The 18,457-nt window shown below is 49.5% G+C and overlaps 2 protein-coding genes and 1 long non-coding RNA gene across 3 annotated transcripts in view; 1 reads left to right on the forward strand and 2 right to left on the reverse strand.

Annotated features, from left to right (window-relative positions):
- Positions 1 to 1,856: 1,856 nt before the first annotated feature.
- Positions 1,857 to 12,798, reverse strand: C1r (complement C1r). Its single transcript, XM_032905712.1, has 11 exons — positions 12,621 to 12,798; positions 11,671 to 11,899; positions 9,869 to 10,061; positions 8,888 to 9,034; positions 8,592 to 8,788; positions 8,128 to 8,275; positions 7,815 to 7,936; positions 5,914 to 5,992; positions 5,461 to 5,616; positions 3,568 to 3,642; positions 1,857 to 3,108 (listed from the first exon to the last, which is right to left on the reverse strand). Coding segments are annotated over exons 1-11 (2,124 nt in total). The 5' UTR covers positions 12,623 to 12,798; the 3' UTR covers positions 1,857 to 2,332.
- LOC116903291 lies at positions 12,206 to 15,126 on the forward strand. Its single transcript, XR_004388270.1, has 3 exons — positions 12,206 to 12,425; positions 12,550 to 12,679; positions 14,988 to 15,126. It is a non-coding gene; the product is annotated as an uncharacterized LOC116903291 (long non-coding RNA).
- A 755-nt stretch (positions 15,127 to 15,881) lies between these two features.
- The window catches only part of LOC116904589 (complement C1r subcomponent-like protein), a 4,358-nt gene continuing 1,782 nt past the window's right edge, over positions 15,882 to 18,457 (reverse strand). The window contains exons 2-4 of the mRNA XM_032907385.1: positions 18,005 to 18,112; positions 17,836 to 17,910; positions 15,882 to 16,713 (exon numbers count right to left, since the gene is read on the reverse strand). Of these exons, the coding sequence (XP_032763276.1) occupies positions 15,926 to 16,713; positions 17,836 to 17,910; positions 18,005 to 18,112 (971 nt within the window). The 3' untranslated portion in view covers positions 15,882 to 15,925. The remainder of the gene's footprint in view (positions 16,714 to 17,835; positions 17,911 to 18,004; positions 18,113 to 18,457) is intronic.

Below are 18,457 nucleotides of genomic sequence, written 5' to 3' on the forward strand. Positions count from 1 at the left end.
CACCACGTGCATGCCTGGTGCCTACAGAGGCAAGAGGAGAACATCAGATCCTCTGGACTTGGAGTTACATATGGTTGTGAGCCACCTTAGGTGCTGAGAACTGAACCCAGGTCCTAGGCCAGAGTGTCAAGTGCTTTTAAATACTGACCCATCTCTCCAGAGCCTCTCTTTAGAACCTTTTCCTCCTGTCTTCTCCTAGAAACAGGCTTTATGTGGCTTGGGCTGGCCTTGAACTAGCCAGGAATGACCTTGAATTTGTGCTTCTTCTGCCTCCCCTTCCTGACAGGCACAGCATCTGGTGAATCATTGGATTCTAGTCAGAAGTAAACAGACCAATGAGTAAGCCATTAGTCAGCTTTCTTTTATCAACAAAAAGCACCTAAAGCACTCGATACTCTTGCCTAGGACCTGGGTTCCGTTCTCAGCACCCGTGAGGTGGCTCCTCTTGCAGAGGCCCAGAGCTAGTTCTAAGCACCTACATAGCCCACGGCCATGTGTAACTCCAGCCTGCAGGATTCAGTGTCCTTTTCTGGTTTCTTTGGGGGAACTGCATGAAAACAGTATACATATGTGTACGCAGGTAAAACACCATTTGTGTTGAATAAAACTAAGAATTTGAAAGAGAGAATACTGCTTTCCTTCACTCCTCTCAAAATATTGTTGGTAAAGTGGGTGTGGTAGCACACAACTACAGCCTCAGCTCTTAAGCTGCCAAGGAGGAAGAACTTCTTGGAGAATAAATTTGAGACCAGCCCAGACAACGTAATAAGTGTGTCACCTCACAAACCACACGGACACTGATCTCAGTCAGATAATGTATTGAGCATACTCTCCAGGACTGGTCCTCCAGGCCTGTGGTCCAGATTCGGGAACTGAAACATGACCCTGGGTTAAGATCCTAAAGGGTTTTCAAGCCCAAAATCCACAGACATGTTTGCGAAGGTATTTTACCAATCAGGATTTAGGGATGGGGGTTTCCTTAGGGACATGGCTTTGTTGTACACTTATCCTGCTCCCATTGGTTGGAGTATACAACTGTGGCAGGGAACTTGCCTTGTCTAATATTCCTGTCTTAACTTGCCAACCAGGCTGTCAGTTACCCATGTACGTGTCTCTTTCTGCCCAGTAGGATGTCAGTTCCCAGGGAGGTCTTGGGAACTTAGACTTTACTGGACCACCACTCAAAATGGAAGTCTTATTCCAAATAGTTTCTTATATTGGTGCAGGGCTCTCTTAGGCTGGGGTCCATCCCAGGGGCAGCTTATGCCATAAAAGCTTATCCACAGGTGGAAGAAGCGCTGTTGGGTGGTTGGTCTGGGTCCAAGCTCATTGTGGGTAACTATACAAAGCAGTTCTACTCACTTCTACCGTGACTCATTTCCAAGGGCACTGAACATAACAGAATATATAATTAACCTTGGCATTAGGAAGTTCCCTAGTGACAGCCGAAACATATGAGAGAGTTTCCTAATAATGGCAGGCTAGTCAGGTAACGGTTACCAAGGTCTTAACATTTCATCTAGGACTTAATATTTCACCGAGGTCCTAACAGTAAGAACTTGTCTCAAACGATTAGTGACTGAACTTAGAGACACAAATTCACACCGTTCTTCCCTTACAGAAGATTTGATGATAAGAAGGCAATTCACTTAAAAAAGCGTTAAAAAGAGAAACCATGTCTTTCTTCATGTTGTACAATCAAGACAAAATATAGAAGAGTATTTAAATTATGTGTATGTGGGTGGGTATGTGCAGGTGTTTGAAGGCTGAAGCTGCAGTTAGAGACAGTTGTGAGCCACATGACATGGGTGCTGGAAATCAAACAATTTTGTCTGCAAGAACAGTCCACACTCTACTATTTTATTTATTTATTTGTTTGTTTATTTACTTATTGGTTTTTCAAGACATGTTTTTTCCGTGTACTTCTGGCTGTCCTGGAACTCACTCTGTAGACTAGGCTGGCCTGGAACTCACTGAGACCCACCTACCTCTCTGCTTCCAGAGTGCTGGGATTAAAGGCCTGTGCCAGCACTGCCTAGCCGACAGTCCACACTCTTAGCTGGGAAGCAATCCTCCAACCTAACACTGTTAGCTCTAACCCTCAAGCAGGAGGACTGTATATTCTAGGGCAGCCTGGGCCACATAGTCAACCTATGTTGAAAACAAAACGCCAGAATGCTAATGAGATTATAGAAAAGAGAATTTATTCTATACACTGTCTGCCTCCGTGATTTTAATATGGGAAAAGTAGTGGTTATCAAAAATTGGTTAGATACCTTTTTTTTTTTTTTAATACACTACACACTGGATTCTAATCCAGTGAATGCTGGCTTCAGTTTTCATCTCCAATCTCTTTCTTGATCCAGTCAACATAATTCAGTAACTTGGTGTAAAAGCCGTATCCCTCACCACACCCAATGCCCCAGGATACGATGCCTGTAGCCACCCAGATATCACGACTGCGGTCCCTGACTGCAAAAACACCCCCACTGTCCCCCTGGCAGGCGTCATGCTTGAGAGTTGGGTCCCCAGAACAGAACATATTTTGAGAAAATACATCATTACTGTTTTTCGTCCGGAGCCACCTCTGGCATGCCTCTCGATCGGCTATGGGCAGACGGACAAACCTGAGATTGAAAGCTATTTTATCTTCTGTTATCCCGAAGCCGCTGACATAACCCATAAGGCCTTTGTCATAGAAGGTCTCATTGTCTGGGAGACAGATGGGGAGGAGGTTGGGACCCAGTGTGACACTGTTTTCCAGCTCCAGTAGGGCAATGTCTCCTTCGAAATTGTTAGGCTCATCTTGGCGGTAGTCTGGGTGTATGATGACCCGACGGACAGGGTGATGTCCCAGTTTTTTGATCTCTTCCACGTTTGTGTGGCCCAGGAAAACATCTTTACTGGCATTGACGTTGTTTTCTTTGTTGTGTTCCTTGGGGTAGATGGTGTGGGCTGCCGTGAGGATCCAGCGGTCTCCCAGCAGGGCCCCGCCCCCTCGCCCGTGGATATTGGTGAACGCCTGCCAGGGGAAGTTGCCCGGATTGGCTTTCTGCCCTCCGATGATGCGCTGCTTCTGTGTCACGGGGTTGACAGGCTTCCCACATACTGCAGAGAGACAGGATGAGAACCAGTCAGCCCCAGGTCCCGCCCCTTCTTCCCTCGTTTGCTCAGCCCTCCCCACCCCCTCTTGCTGCTCTTGATTCCCCTCCCTGCCTCCCCCTGTACCTCTCTGCCTCTCTCTCCTTTATCTTCCTGTTCCCAAAGTCTATTCTTTGGCCCATTCGTGGCTAACTTTCCTTGTTCTTACTAATTCCTTCCGGGAATTTCTCTTGACTTTACTCTCCGAATCCTTCCTTGCCTGTGTGAGCACTAGACGATCAGGACTAGGTTAGATTTTCTATACCTCTCTCTTTTCTCCTGGGACACTCACTCTCGCTCCTTTTCTCTAACGCCTCGCCTCACCCGTGTTTCACATGGAGCTAAGGCTTCACCTTACTTGATCTCTCTGTCACCATGCTCCTTCCCACGATACTGTAAATGACATCTGGCTCATCCACCCTTTACCTGGCAGACACCGGGGCATTTTCTCTCCTTCCTCTTCGTTCTTCCAAATGCCTTGGGGTGTGCAGGTATATATCCCTGCGGATGAAGAGAGTTAGTGTCGAGGCTGGATGGTCAGAAAAGCAGGCAGCGGAGGCCACTGGACACTGAGGGTGTTATATACGGAGTTGGAGATGGGAGCCTTCACAGTCAGGGATCAAAATTAAATGGTTCAAATCCATATGGATACATAGAAATGTTAAACGACTCCACACACGTATTTTGTCTTATTGTTGAGTGAGAAGAATCAGAATACTTAGCTACATATATTTTAGGTGATGCCCACTTGTCAAATAGATATCCCGGGAGGAAGCCATCTGAGCTTACTGGTGACTGCATCTAGATAGCAGGATCACAGGCAATAATGCCCTGTCTTCCTTCCTGTACCTCTCTTTCCAGGATTTATTCTTAAGAACAGGCTGACCTTGAATTTGCTATGTAGCCCAAGCTGGCCCAGAATCCTCCACCCTCAGCTGCAGTCACCCAAACGCTGGTTGGTATTCCAGGAGGGCAGGAGCCCAGCCAGCAGTAGCTACATCTTCTGCCACGTTGGTTACTGAGTATTTTATCTGTATTATCTCATTTAAATCTGGCGACACTGTGGAATGTGTATTATCTTCATTTTTTAAAATGAGGAAACTAAGATAAGCCCTTCCTTCCTTCTTCCCAGTGTTGAATATGTAACTCAGGGACTCTCGCGTGGTGGGGAAGTGCATTATCACTGAGCATTATCCTCAGTCTTGGGTTTTTTTAAAATGTAATTTGAAGGGAAAGTTTAGTTAGATGTGGTGTCATGTCCGTGTAATCCTTGGGATATAGAGGTAGGAAGACGAGTGTTTAAAATCATCCTTGGCTACACAGTTGAGAGAGAGAGAGAGAGACAGAGAGAGAGACAGAGACAGAGAGAGAGACAGACAGAGACACACAGGGACACACAGAGACAGAGACAGAGAGAAAGGGAGAGGAGGAGGAGGAGGAGGAGGAGAAAGAGAAAGAGGAAGTGGAAAGGAGAACAGAATATTAAAGATACCAATAGGGCATGCTGGGACTATAGCCCAATGGTAAGAATATGTGATTAGAATTCTTGAGAAAACGGGCTCAGTTTCAATCGCCATGATGACAATAAGCTGACCAACCAACCAACCCGTAGATGTGTATGAGAATCATTCCGATCACAACATGGCAACCTGAGAGAGGGGGCATAGAGGGGGAATTTCGCTGTATGTGTGTGTGGTGATGGTGATGGTGGTGCAGTGTTCTTAGTGGTGGTAGAATGGGTAGTAACGGTTTGAATGGTATCACTAATGAGTGGATATGGTGGAGACAGTGTTGCTGCGGTGACAGCCGTGATGGCGGTGATGATGATACAGATTTTGGTAATGGTGATGGTGGTGTTGGTGATGATAATGTGTACTGGAGACTGTCGATGGTGGTGGTGGTAATTTCAATATGGTGGTGATGTTGGTGTTGCCTATGGCTTTGATGGTGCTGGTGTTGGAATGGCAGTGGCAATTGTTGCTGTTGGAAGTGACAGTGGAGATGCTGGTGCTGGTAGTGTGTCAGTGGTGGCTAGGGTGCTATGGCGCTGGTATGGGTGCTATCGGTGGTTGATGTGTGGTTACTGGTAGGTTAGTGTTGGTGGTGATGTGGTGAGAGGGAACTGGTGGCTTTAGAGATGCGAGTCTTTGCTTTCCATTGGCTTGGTGCTCTCTTCTTCAAACTATTAGATTTTTTTGTTGTTGTTGGCATTTTAATGTAGAATCCTTCAGCTGGTACCCAGGATTCTATTGAAGAAATGTCAGACGTCCCTCAGAGCTGAAAGAGGAATAAGGACCCGAGATGGGCACCAGCTCCTACCTCGTACGGACTCGCTGCTGCCAGCTCTGGTCATCATCTTGTAATATGGGTCATGGCAGTAATACTGGATCCTGGCTTCATAGGTGTTCACGCCTCTTGTGGTGAGGTAGCGGAAGTCCCCATTAGACAGGCTGCGGGGCTGTCCACAGTCCTTGACTTAGAGAGAACACAGGGTTGTAAGGGAGTGGGGGACACCTGCTAGGAAACTTCAGTGGGGGCAGTTAGGGGTCTCGGAGAGCCTCAGAGAGGTCTGGTCAGTAGGGGGACATTTGCAACAGATGGAGTGGAATTCTGTTCAGTCAGGCCTGAGATGGTACTAATGGGCTTCTGAGATGGGCTGTGAACTCCAAGGAGCAAGCCAAGAGGCAGGACCCTCAGAGATGAGAGGGTTTTCCCCCCTCCCAGCTCAAGTCTCAAGACTAAGGGACGGCAGACATCCAGTGTGTGACTTACTCTTGCACCTGGGCATGGCACGGTGCCACGTGCCATCATGCTGGCAAACGGCCGTGAAGGAGAGCAGCGCCTGACTTCCCTGTTTAAGCAGAGGTTAGACAGGCCGTCAGCACACAGGTACTCCATTTCCATGCCGCACGCTGAGTGTGGGAATGTGACGGCAGCTGTGCCCGTCTCTCAGACCTCAGCTCCCTGACAGATGTGCCTCCCCCTCCCTCCTCCTCCTCATGCTCCCTAGCTAGTGCTCTCAGTCCAGGGCCGCACATGGGATGCCGAGTTCCAAAGCAGAAAGTCACAGCTAATTGGTGGATTCAATACTCTTCTTAGACTCTGTCCTGCCTCCACTGGAACCCCCGCCCTCCCAAAGTAATAAAGACAAGTCAGGACTGTAGTTTTGTATCAAAACAAAGACCATTTTGTAGAGTAGACCCAGGCTTCTCCCTCTTTCTGAAATGGTCTACCAGCCAAGATCTCCATCATACTCTCCCACACAGTGGTTTTCTTAAAGTCCAGGCTTTCCCTAAACTACTAGTGGCACCTGGTCCCTTTTCATAGGTGTTCAACGTGGTGACATGGCAGGTGATGGACACATGGCACAAGACCAAAGAGTGGTACTCACTTGATAATATTGGAAACTGATTTTTTTTGTTTTTAGATAAGGCCTTGTTATATAGCCTAGGCTGTCTTAGAACTAGCTATGTAGCCCAGGCTGGCCTCAAGTTCACGGTTTTCTTGCATGAGTTTCCTCATGAGTTCATGTTACAGGTGTAGGTGCCGCTGTACCTGGTTATGAATAACTTAATAAGAGCAAGAATCAGATGGGTCTAAGGGGACTATACAGTGAGACTGACGGTCACTAACCTACCAGCCAACCATTCCTTCTCCCCCAGCTTGCAAAGCTGGACACAGGACAGAGGCCCTGTGGTGAGATCACCAATGTGCATCAAGGAGCCGGGGGTGGGGGGGGGGTGAGGTGTTGGGTATTTGTACCTGCTGTACAGAAACTATCGTGCAATGCCGAACATGTCACTTCCGTTTTTACTACTACAGGGAGTAACTAAAATGGGCCAGTAGTGTTTAAACTTGGCTGCACCTCAAAATTCCAATCGGTGGTTTTAAATAGTCAGGGTGCCCAGACGGATGGAATTACATTTTCAAACAGGGATCCCAGACATCAGTTTCTTCTCCTCTTCCTCTTCCTCCTCTTCTTTCTCCTCCTCCTCTTCTTTCTCCTCCTCCTCTTCTTTCTCCTCCCCCTCTTCCTCCTCTTCTCCCTCCTCCACCTCTTCCTCTTCTCTCTCTCCCCACCCTCCCCTCTCCCCTCTCCCCCTCTCCCCTCTCCTCTCTCTCTCTCTCTCTCTCTCTCTCTCTCTCTCTCTCCTTCTCTCTCTCTCGACAGGGTTTCTCTGTGTAACCCTGGCTGTTCTAGAACTCTCTGTGTAGACCAGGCAGGCTGGCCTTGAACTCATAGAGATCTACCTGCCTCTAATTGCCTCTGTGTCCTTAAGTGCTAGGATTAAAGTTGTGAGCCACCGCTGCCTGGCTAAGACAGGTTCTTAAAAGCCCTCTGCGTGTTTCCTGTATGCAGACAAAGTAGATTTTCCCCTTCTGCTTTACAGTACCTGGCATGGAACCTAGGGCCCCTGCACCGCCTACTGCTCAGCTATATCCTCAGCCTCTTTTCTCTTTTTACTTTGAGACCAGACCTTACCGAGTCACCCTGGTTGGCCTTGAACTTGTTCTGTAGCCTGAGTGGACCTTGGACTTCAGCCCCTTTGATGTTTACTCAGATCTGAGAGCAGACAGATTGATTCTTCCAGCCCCACCTCCTATGGCTCCATCTGAGACCTGCCCATTTCTTCCTCCTGGGACACCCAGAGGATCTCTCCCTGGTCTCTTACCTCCATGAGCTGGTAGCCTTGTTTGCAGGTGACAATGAAGTAATCCCGGAACTGGTACTGAGGCTGTGGATCCTGGATGATGGTGAACTCATCCAGGGCCTTGGGTTGGGGGCACTTGATGACTGTTGGTGAGGCCAAAGGGCACGCTCTCGTCAGAGCCATCGGTCCCCCCGCCCATTTCCCTCAATACTGGCAGGCAAGGGAGGTGCTTAGATATCTTAATTTAGTTTTGGGGTCTAGAGATAGAAGGCAGGGGTCTCATGCATGTTAGACACAAGTTTCCCAGGACGCCACACTCCTCCCTCCCTCTCACTTTCAGTGGTGTAGCGCAGCTTCCAGCCGAGGCTGTCCCCAGACTCATCCGTGAAGAACAGCAGATCCACGGCGTTGCTGCTGGTGTCAAGGTCTGGAGGCCTTTGCGTTCCACAGAATTCACCCAAGTTCTTCCCATTAGCGTAGATCTGATGGGAAGGGGGTGGAGATCATGGTTATTTCTCCAGCAGGGACATTTTTTTTATACAAGTCTACTTGAGTGGCCATAGGTAGAGACGGAGTCCTACCTGATGCATGTTTTCAGCTGCAGGTGAAAAGGGACCATCCCCCACCCCCCACCGCCATAGCCCAGGATCCATTTGCTGTTGTAGGGGAGCTATTCTAGACCTATATGATGCTGGTCAGCAAGGTGTCCCTGTCCCACTCCTTCAGAGGTCCCAGGAAGGAGCGGGGACCTGGGGAGCCATGTGGGTAAGTGAAGGAAAGTTTAATGTGCAGCCATACCTGGAGCTGGTCATAGGGGCAGTGTACTTGCTGGTGGTCATCAATTTCAAAAGGATCCAGGAACTTGAGGTGCACAGTGAGGCCCCTCTCTACCCGGATGCTGTAGTTACAGCGCAGATCGGGTGGATAGGGCTTCGGGTACTCGAGGCTGGAGATGTAGCCCGAGGGCTCCGTGTAGAGCCCACTGCTGCACTCGGCTATAAAAACAGAACCGGAAGGGCCATCAGGGCTCGTAGGCTGGCCCATCGAGCCTCTGCTCTGCCTTTGCCTACCCCCCCATCCCCACTCTGCCTCACCCTGGCAGGATTTCCCGTCTTTCTGAAGCTCGTAGCCAGGACGGCAGGAACAGAAGTAACCTCCAACATAGTTGTGGCACAGGTGTTGGCATCGGGGCTGCAAACCCTCCTCCACTGAGTTGGGCTGGGATGTACATTCGTCAAGGTCTGGAAGGGATTCCAGAAGGAAGGGTTATGCTCCTGTCCACGGAATTCCGGGGTCTGATAGGTAGGCATGACTGTGCTATTTGGTCCTCTGTCTGGAGACTTTTGTGTGGTCCTCTCTCAGTATGTACCAGAAGTTTAGAGACAAAGTCCACTTCCGGCTCCTATGCCTCTCTAAAGTTCTCTGGGAACTGCTCTGTGGCAGCAGAGCCCAGATTGTCCAACCCTGTCTTGAGTTGAGAAATAAGAAAAGCAAGGCTTCTGGCTTCTTTGGGTTCTGTCGAGGTTTGATCTACAGCTATGCATTGTAATGCTAAATACTGGCCCCCAAGGCCACGAGAATCCACACATACACAAAGTGACGCTAGGTGACCTTGTCCCTTAATCTAAAATATTGAATGAAGATACCAGCACCCTATAGCTGGGCAGAAGAGAGGTAGGTAAAGTTTTACTGCCGTGGCTTCAGGTCTGAGAAGGACCACAAAGGAAGAGAGAGAAGGTGGCGAGAAGGGAAGAGGGGTAAGTGATGGTGAGAATTGCCCATGAGGGCTGGCCAGTCTAAGAGCAGCCCAGATGGAACACAGCAAGTCATAACTCGGGGTTATTGGCACGGAAGTAGACATATTAGCATAGAGGTCTCATATCTGCCCAGCTCTAGCGCTGATTAAAGCTTGTTATAAATATAAAAGCTTTGTGTCTTTTATCTGGGAACCGAATGATCAAACGGTAGAAACCCCGACTGAGATTAAGAAATTACTACAACAGGGCTTAAACTTGTCCCCTACCCACTCCTGTGGCTGAGGCCTGAAGGAAGGACTGGCCGTAGGGAGCACTCACCCACAGCCTGGTAGTAGGCCAGGAAGCCCTTGTAGAACATGATGGTCCCATTCTCCTCGTTGGAGAAGTCTGTGTGAAAGGTCAGCAGCATCTTGTTTCCTTGGGACATGAATTCCTGCCTTCCTGGGGGGTTGCCCTGAGGAGAATCCTGCTGCCCACAGAACCTCCCCAGAGTCTTCTTATCAGCAGAAATCTGTTGGAGGGAGGAACATCAAGAGAGGCCCTGCTAAGAAGCCTGGTCCTGTGTGTCAGGCCTGCGAAGGTCCTCCCTGGATTGAATCATGATCTAATGTTACTACCTGTCAGATCTTAGGGTCCTGATGCTTATCGGTCCATCTCAGACTTTCATTACTTTTGTTTTCTTAAGGTAGGACTATATGTAGCCTAGGCTAGCCTTGATGACATTTATTAATTTCTCCGTCTCTGTCTTTCTCTGTGTGTATTGAGGGGCATGTTGCAGGATCACAAGCGTGGAGCACAGAGGACCGCTTACAGGAGTCAGGTCTTTCCCTCCGCCATGGCCATCCTTGGGATTAAACTCAGGGTTGTCAGGCTTGGAGGCAAGAGCCTTTACCCACTGAGCCATCTTGCCAGCTCTGGACTGCGATTGAACCTGCAGTTCTTCTGCCTTCAACCCCAACCATTGGCTAACCCTTCACCTGTCATCCTATGCCTGGTAAATCAACTCTTCCCTGTTTTCTGTTTCCCCAATCCCAACATTCCAATCTCACTTTTTCCCTTACTGCTTCCTGTACCCCCTTCCCCAGGATTCCTGGTCTCCAATCACCTTTATTGTTCCTTCGTTCCTAGAGCTTGGCTTGACCACCTTTAGTCTATCATTGTCTCCCTCTCCGTCCCACCCTCCCTCTCATCTTCCTCCTTGGTGTTTCTGATAGTGTGCTTTACCAAGTAGCCTGTGCTTGCCTTGGACTTGGTGTTTAGCCCCGGCTGGTCTGGAACGTTCTGAGTCTCCCTAGTACCTGACATCACAGGTCTGCGCTACCACGGTCGGGTTTTGTTTTTGTTTTGTTTGCTTTTTACTTCATTGTTTTAAAAGCCACACTCAGCTCAGCCTCCTGATAGACCCAACCGAACATGAGAGTACGAATGGTACCCAGCGGCCTCGGCACTGGTCAGCATCCCCTGGACTCTTGACTGCTTTGTCTCACAGGTTCCTTAATTTCTCCAAAGCAGGAGACGTTCTCCTGGCTAGTTTTGCTGCGGAATGCACCCCTCCCTGCTGCTGACTTGCGTCCCCTTCATTGGGGAAGTGTGCAGTTTTCACGTTACCTTCTTAGCCATCAGGCTGTTGCCTGCCTGAGCATGACAGTGTGTGGAAGGGCATAGGCTCTGCTCGGATCCTGCTTTTCAATTTACTGGACGTAGAAAGGTGAGGCCAAGAAAGAAACCCTTTGAAGGGTACAGACCAGGGGGTAACCAAGGTCCTGGTCCTCCCTGCAGGACATGTGACACCTGCCACATGTTTCATTTCCTCGTGTTTCTGATGAGGTAGGTTGCCATACGGGGAAACTGAGGCACAGCTGATTCTTAAGGTCTTGTGGTTAGCCATCTCCTAACTCCAATACACAGTGAACTCTCTTGGAATAAACACCCCCTTCCTTTTCCCCATGAGTCTCTCACTGAGGGCCTCAAAAGTCCCCAATACCTCCTCTAGGGCACCAGAAACTCAAGGCCAGCATTTCTACAGAGTCACACAATGATGGGGGGCAGGCATACTGTCCAGGGTATTCAGAGCACAAACTTCCAGCTTCGTCTCCCCTCCTTCCCAGTCTGAACCCTACCTTGACGTAGTCATAGAAACAGCCTTCAGAAGGCTCCACATCAAACTGCCAGAAGACCAGCTTCACCCTGTACCCCGTGGGGACAGTGATCACGGTGGTCGTCTCCAAGTCACTGGGGTAAGGCTTGGGATACAGAGGGGAGGTCACCTCTCCATAGAGCTTCTGAGGGAGGTAGATGGAGCCCTCCACCCCACAGAACAGGGTCGCCAGGAGGAGGGGGATGAGACGCCTGTCAAAGAGAGAGGGGGAGTGTTTGTGGGGCTGGAGGGGTGCAGCACCCTGCCATTTGGGCTGTGTAGGCAGGAACGGGATGACTAAACTGCCTGATCCTTCCCCAAGCCCATTCTAGACTTCATAGAGGGACTGTGAACGGGGCAGCCCCAGTCTCTGCAGCTGCTGCTTCTGCTCTCTCCCAGGTCAGTGCCCAGTCCAACAGTCACCGGGCTCCATCGCTCTTCCCCGACCCCAGCCCCAAAGCTGCCTCCTCTGCCCTTCTCTTTCATCTCCTTTTCCTCCTACAGTAGGACTGGCTTGGGACCAGCTATCTGAGGGTGAAGTTGTCCAGCGATGGCTCAGCAAAGACTCTCAAGGCTTCTTCATTCAGCAAAGGCCCTTGGGAAAAACCCTTCATGGCGTCGGAGAACACGCATGGGGTGGGGGATTCTCTCCTCACTCAGAGAGCTCCCACCCCTCACTGTTACCCTGCTAGGAGCGCAGAGTCAAGAAAGGAGAGGCTGCTTCAGCTCATGTCTAAGGTTCTGGTCCCTCGGGGGAGGCTGAGGAGTGTCCCTGAGAAGTAAGCGCTGGAGATGGAACTATAGGAAGAAGGGTATTGTGTTTCTGTTCTTTTTTTTTTTTCCTTTTCTTCTTCTTTTTTAGTAATGTGGGAGCACGTTTGCCTCCATGCTCAACTCCTCCCTCCTCCCTTGGTACCCATCAGCCTTACTCACATGTCTCAAGGCCAGTTTGTTTTGGGTCCTCAGCTCTCCTGCAAGAGTCTTCAGGCACTGTAAGTTGAAGGAGGGAGTGGGCATGCAGGGGAGGGAAGGACTGTGGCAGTGGAGGGGGTGACCATTCCCGGAGGAATGTTGCAGGGAATGAACCATTTGCATAAACAAAAAAAAAAAAAAATCTGAGTTCCCAGTTTAGTTTTGCTTTTGAAATCCCCGTTGCTTGCTGGTGCCATCTGGTGGTCTACGTGGGGAATGGCTGAGGAGATGGGATCTGAACTTTTAGGGACCGGGAAACATTTGATTCGGTTTGGAGGGCCAGACTCTGGGGGAAGGGGCAGGGGCGCGGGGTGTTGTCTCTAAATCAGATTAACATTTTTTGGGAGACTTTCCCGGGGCTACTAGTTGCACTTTATTCGAGGTTCCTCGCCACAGGCGTCGCAGGCTGCGGAGACCTTAAGGGCTATACTTTCCTATTGGCCCCATTCTCGCAATCATTCCCCTGGAAGCCGCGGTGCAGGAGTCAATGGTTAGGCTTTAAACGCACAGGGTGAGGTGACAGAAGAACTGGGTGGAGGAGGGCACCGGGGCGGGAAGACCCGGTGTACGGGCGTGGGTGTGGGTGAGTTGCTATGTCTCAGGACCCTAAAGCAAGGCTAGGCTTTGAGCCCCCGCCTCCATCCCCGAACTATGACTCGCCAGTGGACTTAGGTCTTATTGAAAATAGGGCAGCTGCAGAGTGGAACAAACATCTTTTCCTGGACATCTGGTCAGCTCGAGTCCTCAGGGATACAATTACTTAGCGCTTCAAGCGAAGGGTGTGGCTGCAGAGGGAGAGTGACTCGATCTTAGAAGGGAAACCAGGTTCCCCAGACAGCTGGACTGTCCGTAAGGACATAGCGTCCTGGTTAAAAATTTTGCTCCTCTGTCCACAGCATCAAAAAATTCACGGCACTTTGTTCTGTGGAGGCTTGGGCTGCAGAGCAGGCCTCCCAGTTCCTGTAACGTGTTCCTTATTAGAGGAACCTTCCATCCTTCTACATGGCCCTCTCTCCTGACTTGTCCACATACGGGATTATTCGTATTAGGGGTCAGACTGTGAACTTTAAAGATCCACAAAGATGGAGGCACTCCCACTTGACAGTGACCGGTTATCTTGGAACGAGGTTGGAGAGCAGACAACGCACAAGATGCAAAACCCACCAAGGTTTGGAAGGTTTTCCCAGTAGATCTGTGCTCTGGAGCAGACGCTCGAAGGTTGGCAGGGCTGGTCTAAGACTTTACCACAGTAAGATCCATGGCCTGGTCACAGTCAGGAAAGATAGATGATGAAAGACAGGAAATGGACTAGATCAGAAGACAGAAGGAAGAGGAAACCTGGACCTTACTGCCTCAGGTCCAACCCCCACTCCCACTCTGTTCAAACATCCCGATAAAATTTAAATTTGCATCTACAGATAAAAATAATTACGTAGATCTGGACAAATATATGTCTTTTGTTTTTCAATAAGAGAATATAAAAATGAGAATTTCAATAATAAAAATAATATATGCTTATTACTTAAGATTTATCCAGTAGAAAATAAGAGAAAAATTAGTCAAAATCACTCCACCTAAAATAACTTCTCTTTAGTATTTTTAGAATACTTTTACTTGAAACCTAATTTTTAAAAAGAATTTATTTATTTGTATTTTATGTATAAAAGTGTTTTGCCTGGATGTATGTGTGTGTACTTGTGCATGCAGTGTCTATGGAGGCCAGAGAGGGTGTTGGAAACTCCAGAACTGGAGTTACAGATAGTTGTGAGCTGCCATATATTTTTTTTTTTTTTGTGGTTCCATTCCAGAGACTTCTTAACCTCTGAACTGTCTCTCCCAATCTCTTGACTATTTTTAACAGTCTTTTGAATTGTGCATAGGGTTTAAAAAGTAGACTTAACCATATTTATATTCTGCCATTTATTGATTGATTGATTGATTGATTTTCAAGACAGGATTTCTTTGTGTAGCCTTGAAAGTCCTGGAACTGACTCTGTAGACCAGGCTGGCCTTGAACCTCCCCCAGTGCTGGGATTAAAGGCTTGAGCCACCACCACCCTGTTATTTATTTTTTTATTTATTTATTGTTAACTTTGAGATGAGATCAAAGCTGGCCTTGAACTTATGATCCTTCTGCCTCAGCCTCCCATGTGGCTGGGATTTTAGTGTGTACTACGTGCTTAGCTTGGATGCTGCTGTTTTTTTCAAAGATAAATTTAACTTTTGTTACTAGAGCACCTTCATCTCAACACTAACGTACTTCTTCTTTTTTCTTTTTATGGTATTCACAGTCTATTGTCACTGAACTCTTTTATTTTTGTCTTTTAGTGTAAATCATTCCAAATCTTCCGTACAAATTAAAGAGCTCATCTTCTCAGGCTTGTGATGCCCTGGTGACGAGGGCCAGCAGGAAAGTGTGAGCTGGTGGGACAGTCTTCAGTGAAACAGGCCTTCCCAGGGACGGAGTCTGGGGGACAGGGGTGGGGAGTTGGGGTGGGGGGTGGGGTGGGGGTTGGGGGATGCTAAGGTAGGTCTCAGGGCAACTGAGAGGAATCCCTGAGAGTGTGCTGGGCGGAATGAAGCCTCAATCAATGAAGCTCAGCTGTGGGACTTCCGCAAGCCACCGAATCTTTGGGAGCTTCCAGTTCCTCGCTGTGAGACATGGATGACAGATGACACACCCTCTGCCAGTGCGGAGGGAGGGTTGGGTGAGACTCCTGACTTACGGTAGATGTGAAATGAAAAGGGAGTATCGCTAAGATTTCCTGTAGAAGCTGGGGTAGGGGGCGAAGCTGGTGGCTCTGCGTATTTGAAGGAAGGGTCTCTGGAACAACTCAGAAACACAATTCCACGAGTAAATACAGAAGGAACTGTCCATAGCTGAGGCTGGGGAATTAAAAACGACACACATGGAGATGATGCCAGGTGTACATGCTTGTAATCCCCAGTGTTTGGGAGGCCGAAGTAGGAACATTGCCCTGAGTTTGTGTCCAGCCTGGACACAGAGTGAAGTCCTGACTTGTGCGAACAGAAAGATGTTCTAAGCAAACGTTGCTTACATTTGCAGGGTTCCCCTGGTATAAAACCCAGGAGAGCAGGAGGTGAGAAGTGGGTACTGCTTCTCATTTGGGGTGGTGTAAGCTCGGGGAGGCGGGGCTTTCTCTTGTCAATGGGTTGCTGAGCCAATGACTTAAATAAGGGCCCCTGGCTTCAAGTGCATCCTCACTCCTGCCTGTTCTTAGCTGGGACCTCTTGAGGGCCACTGCTCAGGCCTCCGGACATCGGTCTTTACATTCAATCACCCCCTTAATCCAATCCACGTAGCTGAGCACTTTGGTGTAGAAGCCGTACCCCTTGCCACACCCGACGCCCCAGGATACAATGCCCGTGGCCACCCAGCGAAGAGCACGGTCGTCCCACACCACGTAGACGCTGCCACTGTCTCCCTGGCAGACACTGTTGACCTGCATCTCTTGCCCGACACAGAACATATTGTCAGAAAACACCTCGGTTCGCTGCCTCTGGCGGAGCCAGGCTTCACAGGCCTCCCGGGGAGCTACAGGCAGCTTTGAGTATTTCAACTTCGTCGTTAACCAGCCCATCTCCACACCGAACCCACTGATGTAACCCCACAGGCCGCTGTGGTAGAGGGTCTCGTTGTCCGGCAGACAGACCGGGAGGAGATTGGGCCCCAGAGGGACCCTGTGCTCCAGCTCCAGGAGGGCGATATCCCCATCGAAGTTGTGGGACTCCTCTTGGCGGTAGTCTGGGTGAACCACCACCCTTCGGACAGGATGGTTCCCCAGTTTCAGCAGCTCGTCTACGTCTGTGTGACCCAGAAACACATTCACAGTCTTGTTCTTTCTGAGATAGATGCTATCCTTGGGGAAGATGGTATGGGCAGCCGTCAGGATCCATCTGTCACCCAGCAGGGCTCCGCCCCCACGGCCATAGATGCTGGTGAAGGCTTGCCAGGGGAAGTTGCCCGGCTTGGCTCTGGAAGAACCAAAAGTGTTTGGGTTCTCCGCAATGGGGACGACTGGTCTTCCACAGACTGCAAGAGAGAAGGGGTGAGAAGAGCGATCAACAACTGTGGGGGAATTGGCTAGAGCCCCGTGAGGTGGTGGTGTTCAGGTGAGGACTCTGCAGAGTGCCAGGACCTTCCAAGCCTGTACATCGTAAGTACTGACGGGAGCAGAGAATCAATCCTGACACTGTGGGAGACATCCTGCAAGGGACAGGACACTGGAGCCTTCCTTCCTGCTGCTTCAGACATTTTTGAGCCATTTCTTAACGCGGATGGGGCTCTCTCTGGTCCGTGGTATGTCTTGAGTGCTGTTTGCTCTGTTTTCTATGTCACTCCCTCAATTGTAACATCTCCCAGGCCACCCACCCCCCAAACCCAGGCTACCTTTCAGTGTTCCATGGATCAGATTTCGTTGGGGGGCGGGGCAATGCTTTTATTTGAAAATAGGGGTTTTTGACAGGCATGTTGGTGTATGGCTGCAACCTCAGGATTTGGGAAACAGGCCAAAAAGTCAGGAGTTCAAGATCATCCTTGGTTACATAAGGAGCTTGAGGCTATCCTGGGGTATATGAGAGTGTCCCGTTCTTCCTCCTCCCCCTTTTAACATTAACTCTCTCTTTTTTTAAAAATTTATTTATTTATTGTACGTATGTGACTACACTGTCTTAAACAAAACAAAATACACAAAAGGAAATGCTGTTGTAACGTGGATAACCCTGAAAGCATTATGCTAAGGGGAGGAGTCAGGCATGAAAAGCCTATAATGTATGGTTCCATTTGTCTGAAATGTCTGGCATGGACAAATTCATAGATTTAGAAAGTAGATTAGTGGTGGAAATGTCACGGGGGAGTGGAGAGAGAGGTGGTGCATGTGTGTGCGTGCGTGCGTATGTTGCTGGGGATTGAACTCGAGACCTTGTGTATCTCAGGTAGGCAGGTGGTCTACCACAGAGCTTCCCCAGTCATCTCTCTGAGACCTTTGAGGACTGAGGGGTGAGCTCCTTGCCTCTTATTTTCTGGGCCTTCTGCCTTCACTGCCTTTTCCTGTGCCAGTGCCTTCCTTTCACCCCGTGTCCCAGCCCTCCCAGTGACAGCCGAGCCCTGCTGGCATCTGACCACTACAACAGCACCAGGCAGGGAGCTACTCACCCGGCACACACTCAGGAACCTCTTCTCCGCGCTGTCTGTCCTTCCACTTCCGCGAGGATGGGCAGCTAAGTGTCCCTGCAGAGCAGAATGAGGGGCAGCAAAGGATTGGGGGGCGTCCAGCACCCCAATGTGATGGCTACTCAGAAGGACTCAGCAGGTGGGGCCTCACCTGTCTGCTCTTCCTTATAATAGGGACCTGGGCAGTGGTTCTGAATCTCGGGAGGGTTGGCTCCAGGTGTGGTGACAGCCTCAGCGTCCCCATTGGGTTGGCTCACAGCTGTAGGGAAAGAGAAGTTCTGAGGGCCTCGCAGAGGCTTGCAAACTGGTGGTACCTTGGGGGATGCCTGGTCGCGTCTATACGGCCAATGCACAAAACTTAGCCAAGTCCAAACCGTTTTTCACTGATCGAGTTTTTTAAGACTCCAAGAGCTTGGAAGCAGCCGTGAGCCGTGGAGAAGCTGGCCTTTCCAGATGTAGCTGGTGGGAGCGCTAATTAGGAAGGCGTCTTCGGAGAGAAGTTAGGTGCAGATGGGTTATAACCTAGCATTTAAATTTCTAAGAGTTTGCCCTAAAGACATTCTCATGCCTGCGCTCAGAGATGTGCCTGTAAGGACATATACAG

Source organism: Rattus rattus, chromosome 6, assembly GCF_011064425.1.
Source record: "Rattus rattus isolate New Zealand chromosome 6, Rrattus_CSIRO_v1, whole genome shotgun sequence".
NCBI classification, from domain to species: Eukaryota; Metazoa; Chordata; class Mammalia; order Rodentia; family Muridae; genus Rattus; species Rattus rattus.